Below are 16,454 nucleotides of genomic sequence, written 5' to 3' on the forward strand. Positions count from 1 at the left end.
AGTCTGCCCGGTCACACTGCAGCCATAGCTCTGGGCCCGGGACTGTGGGTGTGCTGTTTGACCTCAGGGACCTACAGGTGGCCATATTACAGGGTGGCTGAGACACGTCATCCTCAGGACAACAGACGACTTTGCTGAGACACAGAACCCAATGTGGGTCAAAGGAAATGGATCCTGTCTTAACGGCTTGGAGTTTAGGCCTTCGAGTCTGTACATTTCTTAGGGTCACCAGTATCGAATCACGGGATTTTAGAATCAAAATGGGCTGAGGAGGTTGAGTTCTTCAACTGCCTCCATTTGGAAATGGTAAGGCTGGAGCCTGCCAGTTGGTGACTTTGTCAAGGTCACACTAAGCTCACGAAGCCGAGCTGGAAGTCTGCCCACACCTAACCCAGTCTAGACCGGAGACTCCCCATTGCTCAGGGCTCCCAGTGTGTATCTTTAATAGGCAGAGAGTGAAACTCCAAGTCAGCAGATTTTTGGCATTGAAGTCGTTATTGTCCTGTGATCTTTTTTAAAGACAAATTTTACCATTTATCCTTCAGAGGGCCACATAATCCTGTCCGGCTGCAAGGGCAAACAAAGTCACTGAGTCAAGGGAGTCAAGGGCCAGATCCTCATGGGCCTTTGCAAACACACGAAGTTGGGGCAGCCCATTGTTTACATCTGCTAATGAAAGGGAAAGGCAGGAGGGGGTTCTAGAAGCCCGCAACCCATTTCTAGTGTATTACAGAATACTTGAGACACTGTGTATTTAAGTATGGGTGTGGCTGATTTGGGGCACATTTATTTCAAGCCAAATGACGAGTCACACTCAAGAGCTAGGAATGGCCCCGACTGGGAGGCTGCCCTAGTTTCCTAAGTGTGACCTGGCTGAATTCCCTGTCTCCAAGCAGAGAGCAGGCATTTCCCCTTCCCTGCCTTCCCCTGCCTGCTTCTCAGCTAGAGCTGGGGGCAGTGAGTCTTCAGGTCGAACGGATCCCTGCGGGTTTCCAGGGGAAAACAAAGTGAGAATGAAGAGGAAGGGAGAACCAAAGGGCACCCAGCTCTTTCTGGTCCCTGGAGCTCAAGGAGAGGGACCCTCACATTTATTCCTCTAATGTCTCTCATGTAACTGTGTCACTTCCTCTAAACAAGAAACCGCTTCTTCTAATGCCAGCCTTTCATTTGGCCTACTGGCTCCACAGGGGTGTGGTGGAGTGCACACGGACCTGGGCCCCACACTAGCTAGCTCTGCCACTTGCTGCTGTTCATGCTGCAAGTTACAGAACCTCTGTGACCCTCAGTTTCTCTTCCAGTAAAATGGGTCTGTTGTGATCACTGAAATTATAGTTATAGTAGCTGCTCCATACAGGGGAACTGATGTTTTATTAACTAGTTGAATGACCTCGAGGACCTTCACATTCAGCCCTGTTTCCTTATCAAGAATTTGAGGAAGTTGATCCCAAAGATTCCTCAAACCCTTTTCAGTATTGACAGTTTAGTGGGTCCTTTCTCCAAAGCCCGCTTTAATACCGGAGATCCGGACTCTCTCCCACACACCCCTCCTATTTGCCCTTTAGTAGCGGTCGAACCCCACCCTCACCCCCACCACACCAAGACCCCCTCGCCCTCTCACTTCTCCTACCGCTGTGGAAGCTGCCAACTGCCAAGTTCCCGGAACTTTAGTCCGTGCCCAATGCCCTCAGCCCGGGTCTAGGGGCAGACTTGTCTCAAGGGAGCCCGAGTCTGGATCCATCGTGGGAGCCCGGGCCGGGCCGTGGATCGCCTGGTAAGAGAGGTGAGGAGAGCACCTACGGACCCTCCAGCTTCTGCGAACTTCTTGCCCACCCCGAGCGCCCCCTCCGCCCGGCGCTGGGAAGCGGCTCGCAGAGTTGGTACCGCGCAGGAGTGGGTGGCCTCGCCCGCCCGGGATGGGCTAGGTCCGTAGACTCGGGTGCCGGGATGCAGCCGCGGGCCGCGCTGTGCCCTCCGGCGCCGCGCGTCCGGGAACCCGGGCTCCTGGGTCTCCGCCAGCCACGCCCGGGTTGCCGACCCCCAAGCGGAACCAGGCGTCCGCAGCGCCACGCCCTCGGGCACCACCCAGCAGACGTGGGCGGCCCTGGGGCTGCCCCGAGCCCGGGATCACGGCGTAATGAGATGCTAATGAGGCGCGAATAAAGCCTCGCGGGCCCAGCGCTGCGCCTTAACTCCCCGCCCGGGCGCAGCGGGCGCACCGCCCGGCGTCCGCCGCTTTCCCTCCGCGTCTCCGCCGCCGCCCCTCCGTCCGCCCCCGCCCTCCCGCCCCCGCCCAGCCTGAGACGCCCGCGGGGAAGGAAGCGGCCCCTCCCCGCTCGCCCGAGGCCGGGTAAGTCCTCTTAGCCGCGCGGGCTGCGCGCCCCTGCCCGCGGGGGCCGGGGCTGGGGCGGGGGCTCGCTTCCGGGGAAACGCGCTCCGCGAGGCTCGGGAACTCCGCCTGGCGGGTCCGGCCCGTCTCCCCTCGGTTGCTCAGCCCCTCTCCAGACTTTCCCGTCCCGAGCGTGGACGTCCAACCCCCCACCCCAACTCCGGTGCCAGTGGTCCAGCTTCCTCTCCATCCTTCCACATTGCGCCCCACTCGCACATCCTTTGTCCTGGCCTTTCCAGCCTGAGTCGCCCCTCTTTACCTCTTCGCGGAGGTTTTCCTCCTTCCATTCCCCCGAACCCACTAGAGAGACCTTTGCCCTTCCTGATGTTCCGGCTGCCCGCATCCAAGTGACCCGCAGCGGGTAACTTTAGTCTCCCCCTTCCTCGGCCAGGCCCGCCGGGCTCCAGCCGGGACCGGCGGGGTGGCCGAGTGCGCGTGGGGGTCAGCTCCAAGGACCTGCCCCAGCGATGCCACCGAGTTACCCCGTGGACACCCTCTTATTTTTCCCAGTCCCACCGTGAGAGGCGGGACAAAGAGAGGCCTTGTCTCGGGAGATTCCTGGGAGAGCGCGGCCGGTCGCCCGGGGGTTGGGGCGGAGCATCGCTGCGAGTGGGAGGAAGCTGGGAGCAGCTAACCCCGGCTGTCGTCCCCCCCGACCGCTCCCAGGCCCACCGGAGCTGCCGCCAGTCACAGGGGAAGTGTTTTAACCACAGTGAGTCAGAAATAGACCCAGCCCTCCGTCACGCCAGTCAGTCGCAACATCCTCTGACAGTCTGTTGAGGTGGTTTGGGTGGTGGGAAGTGGAACCTAGGGAGTTGGAGACTGACTCCTCCCCTACCTCAGGAGGCAATCACGGGTGCTCTGGAGGACAGCTTTGCTCCCGGCAGGAGTCGCACCCCACGGCCAAAGTGGTGCGGGGTCCTCGAGGGGTGCCCACACAGGGAGGCGTGGGGGAGAGGGGACAGGATGTGTGCCCAGCAGCTGGGATGGCAGGTATTGGGTCTGTCTAGGTCTGCCCCTCAAAGACAGCTCTCCTCCTGGGCCGCCTGCCCTATGCACTTCTGAGATTCTCTCCCATGCCCAGCTTCCGGGGCCCCATCGAGGCAGGGTAAGAATTCCTGCTCCTAGTGCCCTGGAGATGGAGGGGACACTTCCCAGGACAGGGAAGCTGAGCTGGAGACTCCCCGTCTTCCCTCCTGCCCGCTGTGCCCAAGACTACTGATTGTTCACTTCCAAATTTGGCAGATTTCACTTGGGAGTGGAAGGACTAGCAGCTCTTTCTGGAGCAGATCGGGAGTGGGCTGGGAGAGAGGAGCAGGGCCATTGGGGGTGGACCCAGAGCCCCCTGGGGACACCAGCCTGCTCTCTTCTCCTCCCCATCCTTTTCCTTTTCTTCCCTTCTCCAGCCTCTCCCCTTCTCTTCTCTCCTCTCCAGCAGCTGCCTGCTTCTGCTCAGCTGCTCCCTGCCTGGGAGCCTCGGGGCCTCCATGGCTGAACCCGCCTCCACCAACCCAGCGCACGCCCACTTTGAGAGCTTCCTGCAGGCCCAGCTGTGCCAGGATGTGCTGAGCAGCTTCCGGGGCCTATGTGAGGCCCTGGGAGTAGAGCCCGGTGGGGGGCTGCCCCAGTACCACAAGATCAAGGCCCAGCTCAACTACTGGAGTGCCAAGTCGCTGTGGGCCAAGCTGGACAAGCGAGCAGGCCAGCCAGTCTACCAGCAGGGCCGGGCCTGCCCCAACACCAAGGTGGACACATGCTGCCTGGGACAGGGCTTGGGCGGCTGGGTGGGAGTCAGACGGGGAGACGGGACGCCATGCCCATACTGCCGTGTGTGTGTTCGCAGTGTCTGGTGGTGGGTGCCGGACCTTGTGGGCTGCGGGCCGCCGTGGAGCTGGCCCTGCTGGGGGCCCGTGTGGTGCTGGTGGAGAAGCGCACCAAGTTCTCCCGCCACAACGTGCTGCACCTCTGGCCCTTCACCATTCACGATCTTAGGGCCCTCGGCGCCAAGAAGTTCTACGGGCGCTTCTGCACAGGCACCCTGGACCACATCAGTGAGTACCACATGGTAGCCTAGAAGGACGGGTGAGCCTGGGCCTCCAGATAGGCCAGTCGGGGGCTGCTGGGACCTCCAAGGGGCAGAGTGGACGAGATCCACTCTAGCCAGGGGATCTGCAGGACTCGGGTTCCTTATCTGTAAAATGGGCAGTGGAACTGAGTGATCTCTAAGAACTTTTCCACGTCTGACTGGGAGCACACGGGTGCTTGGGGGCCCTATGCAGCCCTGGGGTCCCTTTTTGTAATCTCCTCTCCCTTCCAGGCATCCGGCAGCTTCAGTTGCTTTTGTTGAAAGTGGTATTACTGCTCGGGGTGGAAATTCACTGGGGCGTCACTTTCACCGGCCTCCAGCCCCCTCCCAAAAAGGGTAAGTACTTTTCTGCTTCCGAGACCCCCATCTGCTAAGGATATTTGGCTCGTGGAAGAAAAAAGGGAAGAAAAAGGGACTCTGTGGGATTCGGAGTCAACCAAGCCCTTTGCAGTCGTGTGGCCTTGTGCAAACCACACTGAGCCTCATTGTGAGCATCTGTAAAATATGTCCTTCCTTACCTACTTTCCACAGCTGCTGTGAAGGTGTAAGTTGATAGACCGTGTGTCATTGCTTGCTAAACTGTCAACTGCAAAGGGCTTTACGCGTTTGTTTGTTTGTTTCCCTGGCTTGTCCTGGGAATGGAGAGGTCCCTTCAGACTTCCACACCTTTGTGCCTCTCACACTTTCTGCCCCAGGGAGTGGCTGGCGTGCCCAGCTCCAGCCCAACCCCCCAGCCCAACTGGCCAACTATGAATTTGATGTTCTCATCTCCGCTGCTGGAGGTAAATTCGTCCCTGAAGGTGAGTGATCCCTTCTTTCAAAGAAGCTATCTTCGCCTTCTCCTGTGCCTTTCTAGGCTATATCATGCCCCTCATTCTCTTGCTGATACCTACTACCCTCACTTGCCCCCACTTCTAGGCTTCACGGTGCGAGAAATGCGTGGCAAACTAGCCATTGGCATCACGGTCAACTTCGTGAATGGACGCACAGTGGAAGAGACGCAGGTGCCTGAGATCAGCGGGGTGGCCAGGATCTACAACCAGAGCTTCTTCCAGAGTCTGCTCAAAGCCACAGGTCAGGACCCCTTCTCCAGGATCTCCCCTCCCTCTAGCTGACTGTAGGCTGCTTCCTCCCCCTCCCGCCCTGGGCCTGAGACAGAGGGCCCATCATGCCACCAGAGCGCCTGGGCCCCTGTGTGGGGGGCACCCACCGCAGTCTAAGCTGTGACCCCTGATCACAGAGGTCAGGCATGGCTGGGTGTTTGGAGGTGTAACATGGAATGAGGAGGAGACCCATCTCCCCTGGTGTTGCCCTCCCCAGGCATCGATCTGGAGAACATCGTGTACTACAAGGATGACACCCACTACTTTGTGATGACAGCCAAGAAGCAGTGCCTGCTGCGTCTGGGGGTGCTGCGTCAGGTGGGCCCGGGCCTCGGGGGGTAGAGGCCAGCTCTGGACACGGTGTCTCACCCTGGTGCGAGAGGAGCCTATCCTCTTCTGTCTTTGCTCTGACATTTTCTCCACCTCAACAAGCTCTTCTCCCCTGGGGTCTACATGGCAACCTGAATCATATTCTAGGCTAAATGGTACCAGCCGCAGAGCTACATATGTAAGCTCTGCAAGGGCTTCGTCCTTTTTGCTTGCTGACGATTCCCAGGCCCAGGAATGGTACTTGAGTGTAGTCAGCTCCCAGTAAGTATTTGCTGAATGAACTAAGTGAAAACCTGCTATGTGCTAGGTACTGTGTTGAGAACTTTATGTGCATATTCTCACCTAAATTCTCATGAATACCTTGAGAAGTTAGGTATGTCATCTCTAAATGATGAGGAAACTGAGGCTGAGTAGTTCAGGACTTGTCCAGAGAAAGTGCACCGTTAACAGCAATGGTCCTAGTCCTTGGGGGCAGGGTGGGGCCGGGGGCCGTGCTGAGGAAGGGGCTGGAGGATGGGAGGCAGGTGTTCAAATTCTAGTCCAGCAAGGCTGACCCTGTGGGTTCTGCTCTGTCGGCCTGTAGGACTGGCCGGAGATCGACCGGCTGTTGGGCAGTGCCAATGTGGTGCCCGAGGCTCTGCAGAGCTTTGTCCGGGCTGTGGCTGACTTCGCCACCCATGGGAAGCTTGGGAAGCTGGAGTTTGCCCGGGATGCCCACGGGCGGCCTGACATTTCCGCCTTTGACTTCACAAGCATGATGCGGGCAGAGAGCGCTGCTCGCGTGCAGGAGAAGCACGGCGCCCGCCTGCTGCTGGGGCTGGTGGGGGACTGCCTGGTGGAGGTAAGGGGGCTAGGCTCTCTGACTGGGGGGAGAGGATGAGCTTCCTGGGGCTTCCAGAAATGAGAACTCTTTGTAAAGAGGTGCAGGGGTTCCATGGTTGCGGGGAGGAAGGTTGCCTCCTGGTAAAGGAGGGGGTGAAAACGTTTGCTGGTTGTGGGGAGCTGAGGGCTGCTTGGTGTGGTGTCAGACCCCATCAGCTGTGATTTTGGGGGCCAGTAGGGCTTGGGCGCTCCTGCTGGACTCTCACTGAACTGTTTCCTATCTTTTTGATCCTACAGCCCTTCTGGCCCCTGGGCACAGGGGTGGCTCGGGGCTTCTTGGCAGCCTTTGATGCCGCCTGGATGGTGAAGCGGTGGGCAGAGGGTGCTGGGCCCCTAGAAGTGTTGGCAGAGCGGTGAGGCCCGAGTTGGGGGTGGGGAGGGCAGGGCTAGAAATAGGACAAGGATCAGGAAGAGGGTGGGATGCTGGGTGAATAGACGGGGCAGGGTGAGAGAAGAAAGAAAGGCCTGGCGGTTCTCAAGGGGTGGGTGCTGATGGGTGCCCTCCCACCCGTGCCCCTGCCCTCCCTCGCACTTCCTCCCTCAGGGAGAGCCTGTACCAGCTCCTCTCACAGACCTCCCCGGAAAACATGCACCGCAATGTGGCCCAGTATGGGCTGGACCCAGCCACCCGCTACCCCACCCTGAACCTCCGGGCTGTGACTCCCAATCAGGTCAGACCCCCTGGCACCCACCAGACTCCTCCATGGCAGGCCCCTACCCATGGGCTCAGGGGGGTGGTCAGCCTGTCTGGAGACCTGAAGGGGGCTGCCTTAGGTACGAGACCTGTATGACGTGGTGGCCAAGGAGCCCGTGAGGAGGAACAGTGACAAGACAGATACAGGAAAGCTGGCCGCAGGTGAGCAAGCCTTCCTTGACTGAGGGTGGGGCGGGGGGTGGTAGGCGGGTTGTCTAAAATATTTGCCACCCAGTGTGGTGCCAGCCCCAGCCATCAGCCCAGTAGCAGCCTCAGGCGGAGGGAGGACAGTGGGGAAGTTCGAGGCCTCCCCAAGGGCATGGGGGCAGCAGCGCACAGGAACAGGGGCCCGTCTGTGCGCCCATAAGTCAGTATGATACCAAGCCCTACAGCCCCTCTGGCGGCAGCCGGCAGCCCGCTGAGCCCTCCCAGCCTTGCAGACCTGCCCTCCCTTTGAGGCTTGGGGCCTCCCGTGTCCCTCAGTTCACGGCCTCCTGCTCTCTCTGTGGTTAGCAGGGATTCCACTTGATTGGCTCCTCCACTTTATTCCAGAAAGAGACAGCTGGGGTGAAGGCAGTGTCGCTCAGTAGTGGCTTAGTTGGTGCCCCTGGAAGGGATGGGCCCTGCCTGCCCCTCCCAGACTGACCTCTGTGCCCAGCGACCGGGCTCCCTTCAAGCCAGGGCCCTGGGGCACAGCACAGCGTCCTCTCTCAGGGTCGGCAGGCACCCAGGAGGAATTGCTACGCTGGTGCCAGAAGCAGACGGCTGGGTACCCAGGTGTCCACGTCACTGACCTGTCCTCCTCCTGGGCTGACGGGCGGGCTCTGTGCGCCCTGGTGCACCGGCTGCGGCCCGGCCTGCTGTGAGTTCAATTCAGGCTCGGCGCTCCCTGGCATACCTCTCTCGTGCCTCTCCGGCAGCATGGACTGGGGGGCAGAGCACCGTGTAGTAGCAGCCCCCCGCCCCCCGTTGAGGGCCAGTGCACCACTTGCTGGCGGTCGACCTGTCCAAGTCACTGCACATCCCCGAGTTTTGTGGGAGTCTAGAGCAGAGAAGAAACCCCTTGTGCCCTAGCCTCCTTTCGTGCCCCACCAGCCCCTGCCTGCTGCTCATTCCTCATCCTCTCCCCCTTTGCTGGGCCCGGTGCTGGTCTCCCATGGACTGTTCTCCCCAACGTCGCACAGGGAACCCTCAGAGCTGCAAGGGCTGGGGGCCCTGGAAGCGACTGCTTGGGCGCTAAAAATGGCGGAGCACGAGCTGGGCATCACGCCTGTGGTGTCTGCAAAGGCAGTGGTGGCAGGGAGTGACCCACTGGGCCTCATCGCATACCTCAGCCACTTCCACAGCACCTTCAAGAACATGCCCCACAACCCAGGAGGCCTAGAGGGTAGGAGCAGGGCAGGGGGGAGGTGGGGGGATGGGAGGGTGAGGTGCCCTCTGAGGGACAGCTGGGAGCGGGATCCTGGGCTGGACCATAGCTGTCTGGAGGCACAGCACTGACACCCCGTCCACCTGGACACCCCCGCTCTCTGCAGGCCCTGCCAGCCAAGGCTTTCCAGGGAGCTCCAGCGCTGTGCTGTTCCTGGGCAAACTGCAGAGGACCCTGCAACGGACCCGGGCCCAGGTGCGCATCTGGGCATGGTCGGAGCTGAGCAGTGGGGGTGCCTGGGATGATGGGGAGGACATTCATGGTGGCGGCAGGGCTGCAGCTCAGAGCGCCATGCTGAGTATAGGTCTTGTTGCAGGAAAATGGGGAGGATACTGGTGGCAAGAAGCCGCGCCTGGAGGTAAATGCATGTAGGGCTGCAGTCCCCTGCTCTCTCCTGGGTGTTCTCTCCTGCATTCTCCAACCCTCCTACCCAGGTTCCCTTCCTGGCTCACTTCTCTTTCACATCTTTCTAGTCTCTGCAAACAGCCACTCTCCTGCCCCTCCACCTCCCTCCCTGAACACTTAACATCCTTAGGTAGAAGCTAAGAGCCCAAGTACTGAGGAGCCACCTGCCCCAGAGTCTGGTGTACCCCTGACACCCCCATCCCAACCCCAGGAGGTGAGAAAGGGGGCCCTGTCTGCAGAGGCCTGGGAAAGGCAAAAAGGGGTGTTTCAAGGATAAGGAAGAACTCTGCAGCTGGCCTTGACCCCAGTTGACCCTGTGGTCTGGGGGTCGATGCAGGCTGGTGCCGGGGACCTATGTGCCCTCTGTGGGGAACAGCTCTATATCCTGGAACGCCTCTGTGCTGACGGCCGCTTCTTTCATCGGAACTGCTTCCGCTGCCGCACCTGTGAGGCCACACTGCGGCCGGGTGACTACGGGCAGCACCCAGGAGATGGTAAGCAGGCCTGGCCCTGTCTGGGGGCATGGAACTTGAAACTGGAGGGAAACTGGGGTCCTGCGTGGTGGCAACAGGCTCAAAATGGCATTTTTCTCCCCTGAGTTCAAAGTCTTCTCTGTCCCCTCCATATCCCCCAATGTGGGGTTCTAAGGAAACGGGCCAGCAGAAATTCACCTGCAAATCAAGTCCCGTCAGCCCTGCCCTCGCTGATCAACAGAGTATCTGGGTATCGGGCTGCTGACATCTTGTATCTGCTTCCCTCCTCTACCTTTCCAGGATATTTCTACTGCTTCCAGCACCTGCCCCAGCCAGGCCACAAGGATGGCCCTGACCCAGGCCCCAAGAGTCAGGTAAAAACTATGAAACCGTGTGTTGGGGGTGTGGGAAAGAGTAAAGGGGTCTCTCCAAGCCTAGCAGACTTCGCTGGGGGTAACTGAATGTTCTCCTCCCTTAGAAGGAAAGCTGCATGAAGGCAGAGATTTTTATTACTGATGTAATAAAGTGTCTCAAACACTGCCTAACACCGTTCGCTGAAGGGCATCATTGAACGAATACCAGGGTCCACATTTGTCTAAAGGGGTGGCCTTGGCCGCACAATGGGCAGGTCACTGACCAAACTACATGGTGGCTTTTCTAGGACCTCCCCACACCGGATGAAAATAGCATGCCATCGGGGCCCTCAACTTCTGTCATCCCCCAGGAGGGGACCAGTCCTGTCCCAAACCCCAGCCAGCCTACCCGTCGCCTGATCCGCCTCTCCAGCCCAGAACGCCAGCGGCTGTCCTCCCTTAAGCTTACCCCTGACCCAGAACTGGAACCTCCCCCCAAGCCTCCCCGCAGCTGCTCTGCCTTGGCCCGCCAGGCCCTGGAGGGCAGTTTTGTAGGTTGGGGAATACCAGTCCAGAGCCCTCAAGGTACCTGCTTTGCCCAGATGCACTCACCCAGGGTCGCTGGTACTGGGATTTCTGAAAGGGGAATGCTAGGGAAAGGGAAGGGAGGCCATGGGGCCCAGACCTTGTCTACTCCCCTGTTCAGTTGTTGTGGCCATGAAGGAGGAACAGGAACAGAGTCCTCCCTCCAGTGAAGAGGAGGAAGAGGAGGAGGCAGAGGAAACAATGGCTTTGGACTCAGACACGCAAGAGGTGAGGAGGAACCTGGCCACCTATCCCACCAAAGCCAGCACGTCCTCTAAACATGCCCCACCGCCCACTCCAGGAAAACCTATAGAATGCTCCCTCTGAGCCAGTCTCTCAGAATCTCTAAGCCTTTGTCTGTTCTACTGGCACTTACCCTATCTCCAGCCCAGGAAGTTTTGTCTTCTTCTAGCTTTCCCAGCCCCTACCCAACGAGGGGGCCGGGAGGCGGGCAGGTCTACCTCTGACTGGCCCGACCCTGCCATAGGCTCTGCTGACCTTCGCCAAGAACTCAGGCACCATGAGCAAGTACCCAACATGGCGTCGGACTCTGCTGCGCCACGCCAGGGAGGAGGAGATGAAGCGGTTCTGCAAGGCCCAGGTGAGGTCAGGGGTTTGCCGTTCCGACGGGGGTCAGAGTTTCTCTGAAGCTCTGCACTCGAGCCATCCAAAGCCTCCTGGGCCTCGTGTCTTGTCCCGCTCAGGCTGTCCAGCGGCGACTACATGAGATTGAGACTGCTGTGGGGGAGCTGGAGGCCGAGGGCACGAAGGTGGAGCAGGCCTTGAGAAGCCAGAGCAGTGAGTAAAGATGGTGGGGGGGGGCACAAGCTAGGACATCCCTCCGCCCCCAGCACTCCCTCAGCCACCGGACTGTGTCCCCGCGGGCTCCACTCCTCATGCTCCTGACATCTCTGACCCTGGCTAGAGGCCTTCTGACCCCCGGCCCCCATTCTTCGTTCCCGTCAGCATCCCCAGAACAGCAAAAGGCACAGTGGCTGGAACAGCTGCTACAGCTCGTTCAGAAGAAGAACAGCCTGCTGGCGGAGGAGGCCGAGCTCATGCTCACGTAAGGCGCAGGGGGTGGGGACAGCTGGCACCGGAGCCAGGCCCCAGCCGGGTCCTTGGGCACCCTGGACAGCTGTGCCTCTTCGATCCCTGCCCTCCACAGGGTGAAACTGCTGAGCCTGGAGGAGCAGCAGTGTGAGGTGGACCAGGAGCTCCGAGGCTACATGAACCTGGAAGGTAGGTGGGATCGGGGGAGAGGCTGGCGTTCACACAGCCTCACGACCTCAGATACTGACCAAGGCACATGGTCCTCTGGTCCGAGTGCCTCTGAGGCATTTCAGGAGGAAGCCAGGGAAGGGGGCGCCAAGCCCCTCCTCTGCCTTCAGTTCAGCTGGGGCTGCACAGCTGGTGTTGCCGCAGGGGCACCTGGCTGACTCAGCTGGACGAGCATGTGACTCTTGATCTCAAGGTCATGAGTTCAAGCCCCATGTTCGCTGTACAAATAACACATATATCGTATGCATACAATATATACCAGATCAATCAATCACTCGGCCCGGACTAAAATCAGTGCTGCTGCTACCAGTACGAGCAAACCGCTCATGTGGACAGACCCAGTTTTACAGATGAGGAAACAAAGCCCAAGTTGTGAAAGTCACATAGGCTGGGATTAAGCTGTGCCTTTCCTGCCTCCCTGCCCAGTTCCCTGTTCTCTAAGCTCTGTGCTCTTCTTCAGAAGCTCTAAAGACCCCTGCTGATCGTCAGGCTGAGGAACAGCTCCTGAAGAAGCTGCTGGATGTGGTGGAGAGGCGAGATGAAATTGTCCGCTTCCAGGAGGAACGCAGGCTCAGTGAGCTGGCCTCAAGGCCGGGGGCCCAGGGCTAAAAGGGCAGGCTGCCTGCCCTCTTCCCTACACGGAAGACCACCTCAACCCAGGACTGTGCCACCCTGCTCATCTGGGCTGCCTGGGATGGGGCCTCACTGTTTACAATAAAAATGTTTCTGCCAGACAGGGCTTAGGCTGCCTACAGGTGGGAGGTACGGAGTGCAGGGAGAGTAGACATGTAGGAGGCCTGACCATCTATATTATGATAGTCGCAATGACCCGTGGCCCCAGTTGCTGCCTCTACAAGGAAAAGCCAGAGCCACGAAAGTGTCAAGCTTTATTGTTCCTCAGTTCCATCCCCCTCCTGCTGCCCTAGGAGCAGGGCTGGCTGAGACTCTGGGCCCGAATCCTGGGCCTCCCTTGCCCTTCCCAGCACATGCTGGAGCTCAGCCCGAGCCCCAGATAAGCCCTTGGCCTCCTGCATGTGGAAGAGGTAGACTGCCCCCGCCCCTAGCAGCAGTCCTACACTGGGAGTCCAGAGCAGTATGGCAACTTCCCTGACGCCTCCTCCAGCTGCCAAGGCACACAGGAAGGCCAGGAGAAGCAGCCCTAGACCAATCACATAGCTGGCGAAGGTGGCCCACCAGCGGGCTTGAGCCACTCCCAGGTCCAGCTCCCTCCAAGCCTCCTTTAATACACTGATCAACTGTGATCCTTCTGGTCCTAGAATAAGGCAGGGCAGTGGGGCAGGAGAGAGAAGGTCAGCGTGGAGGGGCTGCCTTGTGGTGGGAAGGGACCCAGGGAAAGGGTGGGAGTGACTTACCATGAGTAGGGCTGGGGGTGTGCTGGGGGGGGCTGTGTCTCACACACAGGGTAGCCATCAGGGCCTCGTGATCAGAGAGGGGACTGCCACTGTGAGGATCATGGCCTGTAGTGGTTCTAAGAGTCTTACAGGAGATGTAGAAGCCAGAAACCGCCTAGGAAAAGTCACGGCCAGAAACATCTTTGAAGGCCTCTCCCCATTCTGCAAGCATCAGTGATCTAAGATCTAGACTAGCTGGACAGAAGATGAGCAAGCAAAAGCTGGTGAAAGACAGAGACGCGATGGGTGAAGACACACGGAGAAGACTGACCTTATACAGCACATAGTCAATGCGGATGCCAAACGGAAATGGCTCTAGCTCCCGCTGGTTGACGTAGCAGTTCTCAGGTACCATGGTACAGCCTTCCTCAGAGCCCTAGAGGAACAAGTGGTTCACACTAGTTGTGGGGGAGAAAGATGAGAGACGCTGGGGGAGTAGGCATGGAAATAATCAGGCGCCAGGTCCTCACCTTGAAGTCCCGGGTCTCCAGGTAGGCATCATGCAGCCCCGTCCACTCCTTCAGCAGGCGGCAGCCCAGGTCCTTCGGGTGCAAGTTGAGGTCCCCACACAGCAGAACCACATCAGCCTTCTTGGATGTGTGGCTGGGGGAACCAGGTCGGTGAGGCAGGCATTCTTCCCTGACCAGCTCTGCCCTCCTATAAGTGGGGCCCTGGCCACCCCTCAACCCCTGATCCCATCCCACTTCCCCTGTCAAGCCCAGGCTCACACACTGGATGAACTGGGCCAGTTCCCAAGCTTGGGCCACACGGTGTGTTAGGTAGATGTCCTTCTGTCGATTGTACTCGGCATGGAGCTGAGTGAGACAGGTGAGCGTATAGCGCATGAGGCTGACAGTCCCTACCGAGGGTCTAAATCACGCGTGTGTCTGTCTCTTGGCATGATACTTGGATAAAAAATGGGCAAACCTTGCCCACTAACCTCAGAAGATCCCGCCCACCAGCCTCACCCTCAGGCAGCCCAACTAGAGGAGTCCCATCTCTCCCTCCCAGGACCAGGACGCCTGTCCCAGCCCTGCCAGCTTCACTCACATGGGTCACGTAGACATTGAGCACCAGTCCACTTAGATGGAGCACCAGGAGCCCCACAGCCTTCCCGCAGAACCAGTCTCCATGATGGATCTACAGGCAAGAGGGAGCAGGAACTCAGGGCATGGCTATCTTCCTTCTGCCCATCCCCTGCGACCCAGGGAAGTCGGCCTCCTTCACCGTGTGTTACTGGGGTGGGGGGTGGGGGATGAAGGTGGAAGAGATATGAGATAAGGCTTACCATGTAGGGGTACCCGTTGAGGGTGTAGACGTGCTGGGTGAATTCCTGGATAGGATGTTTGGAGAAGACGCAGAGGCCACTGCCAATAATACCACTGCAAACCAAGTCCTGATTAATAGCCCAGAAAAGCAGAAAGAGAAAGACCCAGGCCTGTTCCCTTCCCTCTTCTCCCAGCTTGTATCAGCTACTTTTCTTCTCCGTTTGCTGCTGAGATCAGCACCAGAGCAAAGCTCCAGGCAACAGCCTTTGTAGGATGATACAGTGTGTCCTGATAAGGCTGGGATGGGCTGGAACGCCAATCTTCCCGGTTCCACCAACTCCTGCACCCACAGAGGACAGAGGGAGGGTGCAGGTAGGATAGGGAAGGGCGGGTGGGACCGAGGAGCTTCCCGATCTGAGGAACAGGCTTCCAGACCGGGTAGGCGTCTCACCTCCTGAAGTAGTGGGCAGCCGGGTAGGTGGGCAACAGCTTCTGTCTCAGGTGCTGGAAGTCCTGCTCACTCCACACCTGAGGGAAGAGGTGAAGTCCCCGGGAGAAGTCCCCTCAAGCGTCCCCAGCCGCCCCCTAGCCCGTCCCAGTCAGGGGTGCACACCAGCTCCACACTGCCCACCTCTTCCAGGAGGGCTAGGTCGAAGCTCTCCATGTTGAGAAAGTCTCCCAGGCGCTTCATGCGGTCGGCCCGGCGCTTGCTCAGGTAGGGAATGCCCCTGAGGACGACAAGGGCCCGGGAAGGCGATGGCTGCAGGCGCGCGGGAGCTGGGGCCGCAGCGGGCCCGGAGGTGCGGGCGCCCCCCGCCCCCGGACGCTGGAGGACAGGCTAGAGCCGGGGCCGGGATGTGAGGGAGGCCGCCTTCCTCCGGCCGAGGGGGCGAACGGAGCCGTGGCCCCGGACCCACCCCGCCGGCCTCTCACCAGCAGTTGAGGTTAAAGATCCTCAGTCGCAGAGTGAAGTTGGGCTTCATGGCGAGCGCGCTCCGCGGGCGCGGGACGGCACGGCCTCCCCGGCGACGGCCGCGGCGGGAACCGGGGCGGGCGGGCGGCGCCGCCTCCCCGGGCGGTGCGCACAGGTGGTCGGCCCCGCCCCCGTGCGCCCCGGAAGGCCCCGGCCTCCCAGCCCGCGCCGCTCCGGCCCTGGGCCGGGGTCCGACTCCGCGGGCAACCGGCCCGCTCCCCGCGGCCCCCGCGCAACGGGCTGCACGCCAACCCGGAAAGGCGATCTACCGCGAAATCAGGCGCTGCCGGCGGGCGAGGGCCGCGCGCGACGTCCCTGTAGGGGGAAGACCAGAGGGGGGTTCGGCGGGCCGGGCCGACGCACGCGGGGCCCCCGCGGAGCTCCCCGTTCCTTTTCGCAGAAGCCTCGGCCCCGGCCCCGGCCGCCCGCGCGCCCTCTCCCGCCCCTCGCCCGGCTCACCAACAACAGGAGCAAAGTTGAGAGACGACTGGGCCGTCGCCGCCGGCCCCCTCGCGTCCTTCCTCCCAGCTGGGGACGGGGGCGGAGCCGCGCGGTTGCCCGGCGACGCGCAGTGTTTGTGCTCCGAGCAGTCCCCCAGCGCCGCCATGGCCAGCCCGAAGCAGTGCCGGCCCAAGTCGGCCCCGTGCCGCTCGCGGTCGCCGCCGGAGCAGCCGCTGCGGGTGAAGGTGGTGGGGCTCTTCAAAAGCTCCAGCTTTCAGGTGGCCAAGAGCGCGGCTGAGGTAACCGCGAGAAAACCGCACGTGTGGGCGGCCCTTCCGGTCTGCAGGTCTCGC

General features: G+C 60.2%; 3 protein-coding genes and 1 long non-coding RNA gene across 9 annotated transcripts in view; 2 read left to right on the plus strand and 2 right to left on the minus strand.

The window, feature by feature from the left end:
* The window catches only part of LOC122903892, a 9,484-nt gene extending 6,727 nt beyond the window's left edge, over window positions 1-2,757 (minus strand). The window contains exons 1-2 of one of the 2 annotated variants that reach the window (XR_006384105.1): window positions 2,646-2,757; window positions 1,628-1,768 (exon numbers count right to left, since the gene is read on the minus strand). This is a non-coding gene — a long non-coding RNA (uncharacterized LOC122903892). Of the gene's footprint in view, window positions 1-1,627; window positions 1,827-2,645 lie in introns of those variants that run through there. The other variant, XR_006384099.1, reaches the window with a different exon arrangement.
* Window positions 2,290-12,739, plus strand: MICAL1 (microtubule associated monooxygenase, calponin and LIM domain containing 1). 4 transcript variants are annotated; one of them, XM_044244443.1, is made up of 25 exons: window positions 2,290-2,347; window positions 3,822-4,131; window positions 4,230-4,437; window positions 4,704-4,808; window positions 5,168-5,272; window positions 5,391-5,546; window positions 5,793-5,893; window positions 6,489-6,746; window positions 7,025-7,140; window positions 7,332-7,458; window positions 7,562-7,643; window positions 8,196-8,343; window positions 8,666-8,868; window positions 9,017-9,105; window positions 9,227-9,268; window positions 9,446-9,529; window positions 9,653-9,809; window positions 10,089-10,162; window positions 10,450-10,726; window positions 10,848-10,954; window positions 11,214-11,327; window positions 11,431-11,524; window positions 11,693-11,792; window positions 11,895-11,968; window positions 12,468-12,739. In XM_044244443.1, exons 2-25 carry the CDS (start codon window positions 3,874-3,876, stop codon window positions 12,614-12,616), a joined length of 3,228 nt encoding a protein of 1,075 aa, XP_044100378.1. In that variant the 5' UTR covers window positions 2,290-2,347; window positions 3,822-3,873; the 3' UTR covers window positions 12,617-12,739. The 4 variants fall into 4 exon arrangements, with proteins under 4 accessions (XP_044100378.1, XP_044100377.1, XP_044100375.1 ...); XM_044244440.1 differs by lacking the exon at window positions 2,290-2,347 and adding an exon at window positions 2,992-3,098; XM_044244441.1 differs by lacking the exon at window positions 2,290-2,347 and adding an exon at window positions 3,475-3,494.
* A 138-nt stretch (window positions 12,740-12,877) lies between these two features.
* Window positions 12,878-15,730, minus strand: SMPD2 (sphingomyelin phosphodiesterase 2). Its single transcript, XM_044244452.1, has 10 exons — window positions 15,621-15,730; window positions 15,319-15,415; window positions 15,139-15,215; window positions 14,708-14,801; window positions 14,470-14,559; window positions 14,152-14,234; window positions 13,890-14,022; window positions 13,691-13,795; window positions 13,381-13,534; window positions 12,878-13,280 (listed from the first exon to the last, which is right to left on the minus strand). Exons 1-10 carry the CDS (start codon window positions 15,668-15,670, stop codon window positions 12,895-12,897), a joined length of 1,269 nt encoding a protein of 422 aa, XP_044100387.1. The 5' UTR covers window positions 15,671-15,730; the 3' UTR covers window positions 12,878-12,894.
* Window positions 15,731-16,265: 535 nt separating this feature from the next.
* Window positions 16,266-16,454, plus strand: part of PPIL6 (peptidylprolyl isomerase like 6) — a 31,180-nt gene continuing 30,991 nt past the window's right edge. For both annotated transcript variants that reach the window (XM_044244450.1, XM_044244451.1), the window contains exon 1: window positions 16,266-16,400. In XM_044244450.1, the coding sequence (XP_044100385.1) occupies window positions 16,266-16,400 (135 nt within the window). The remainder of the gene's footprint in view (window positions 16,401-16,454) is intronic.

The sequence above is a fragment of the Neovison vison genome, chromosome 1, assembly GCF_020171115.1.
Source record: "Neovison vison isolate M4711 chromosome 1, ASM_NN_V1, whole genome shotgun sequence".
Classification (NCBI taxonomy): Eukaryota; Metazoa; Chordata; class Mammalia; order Carnivora; family Mustelidae; genus Neogale; species Neogale vison.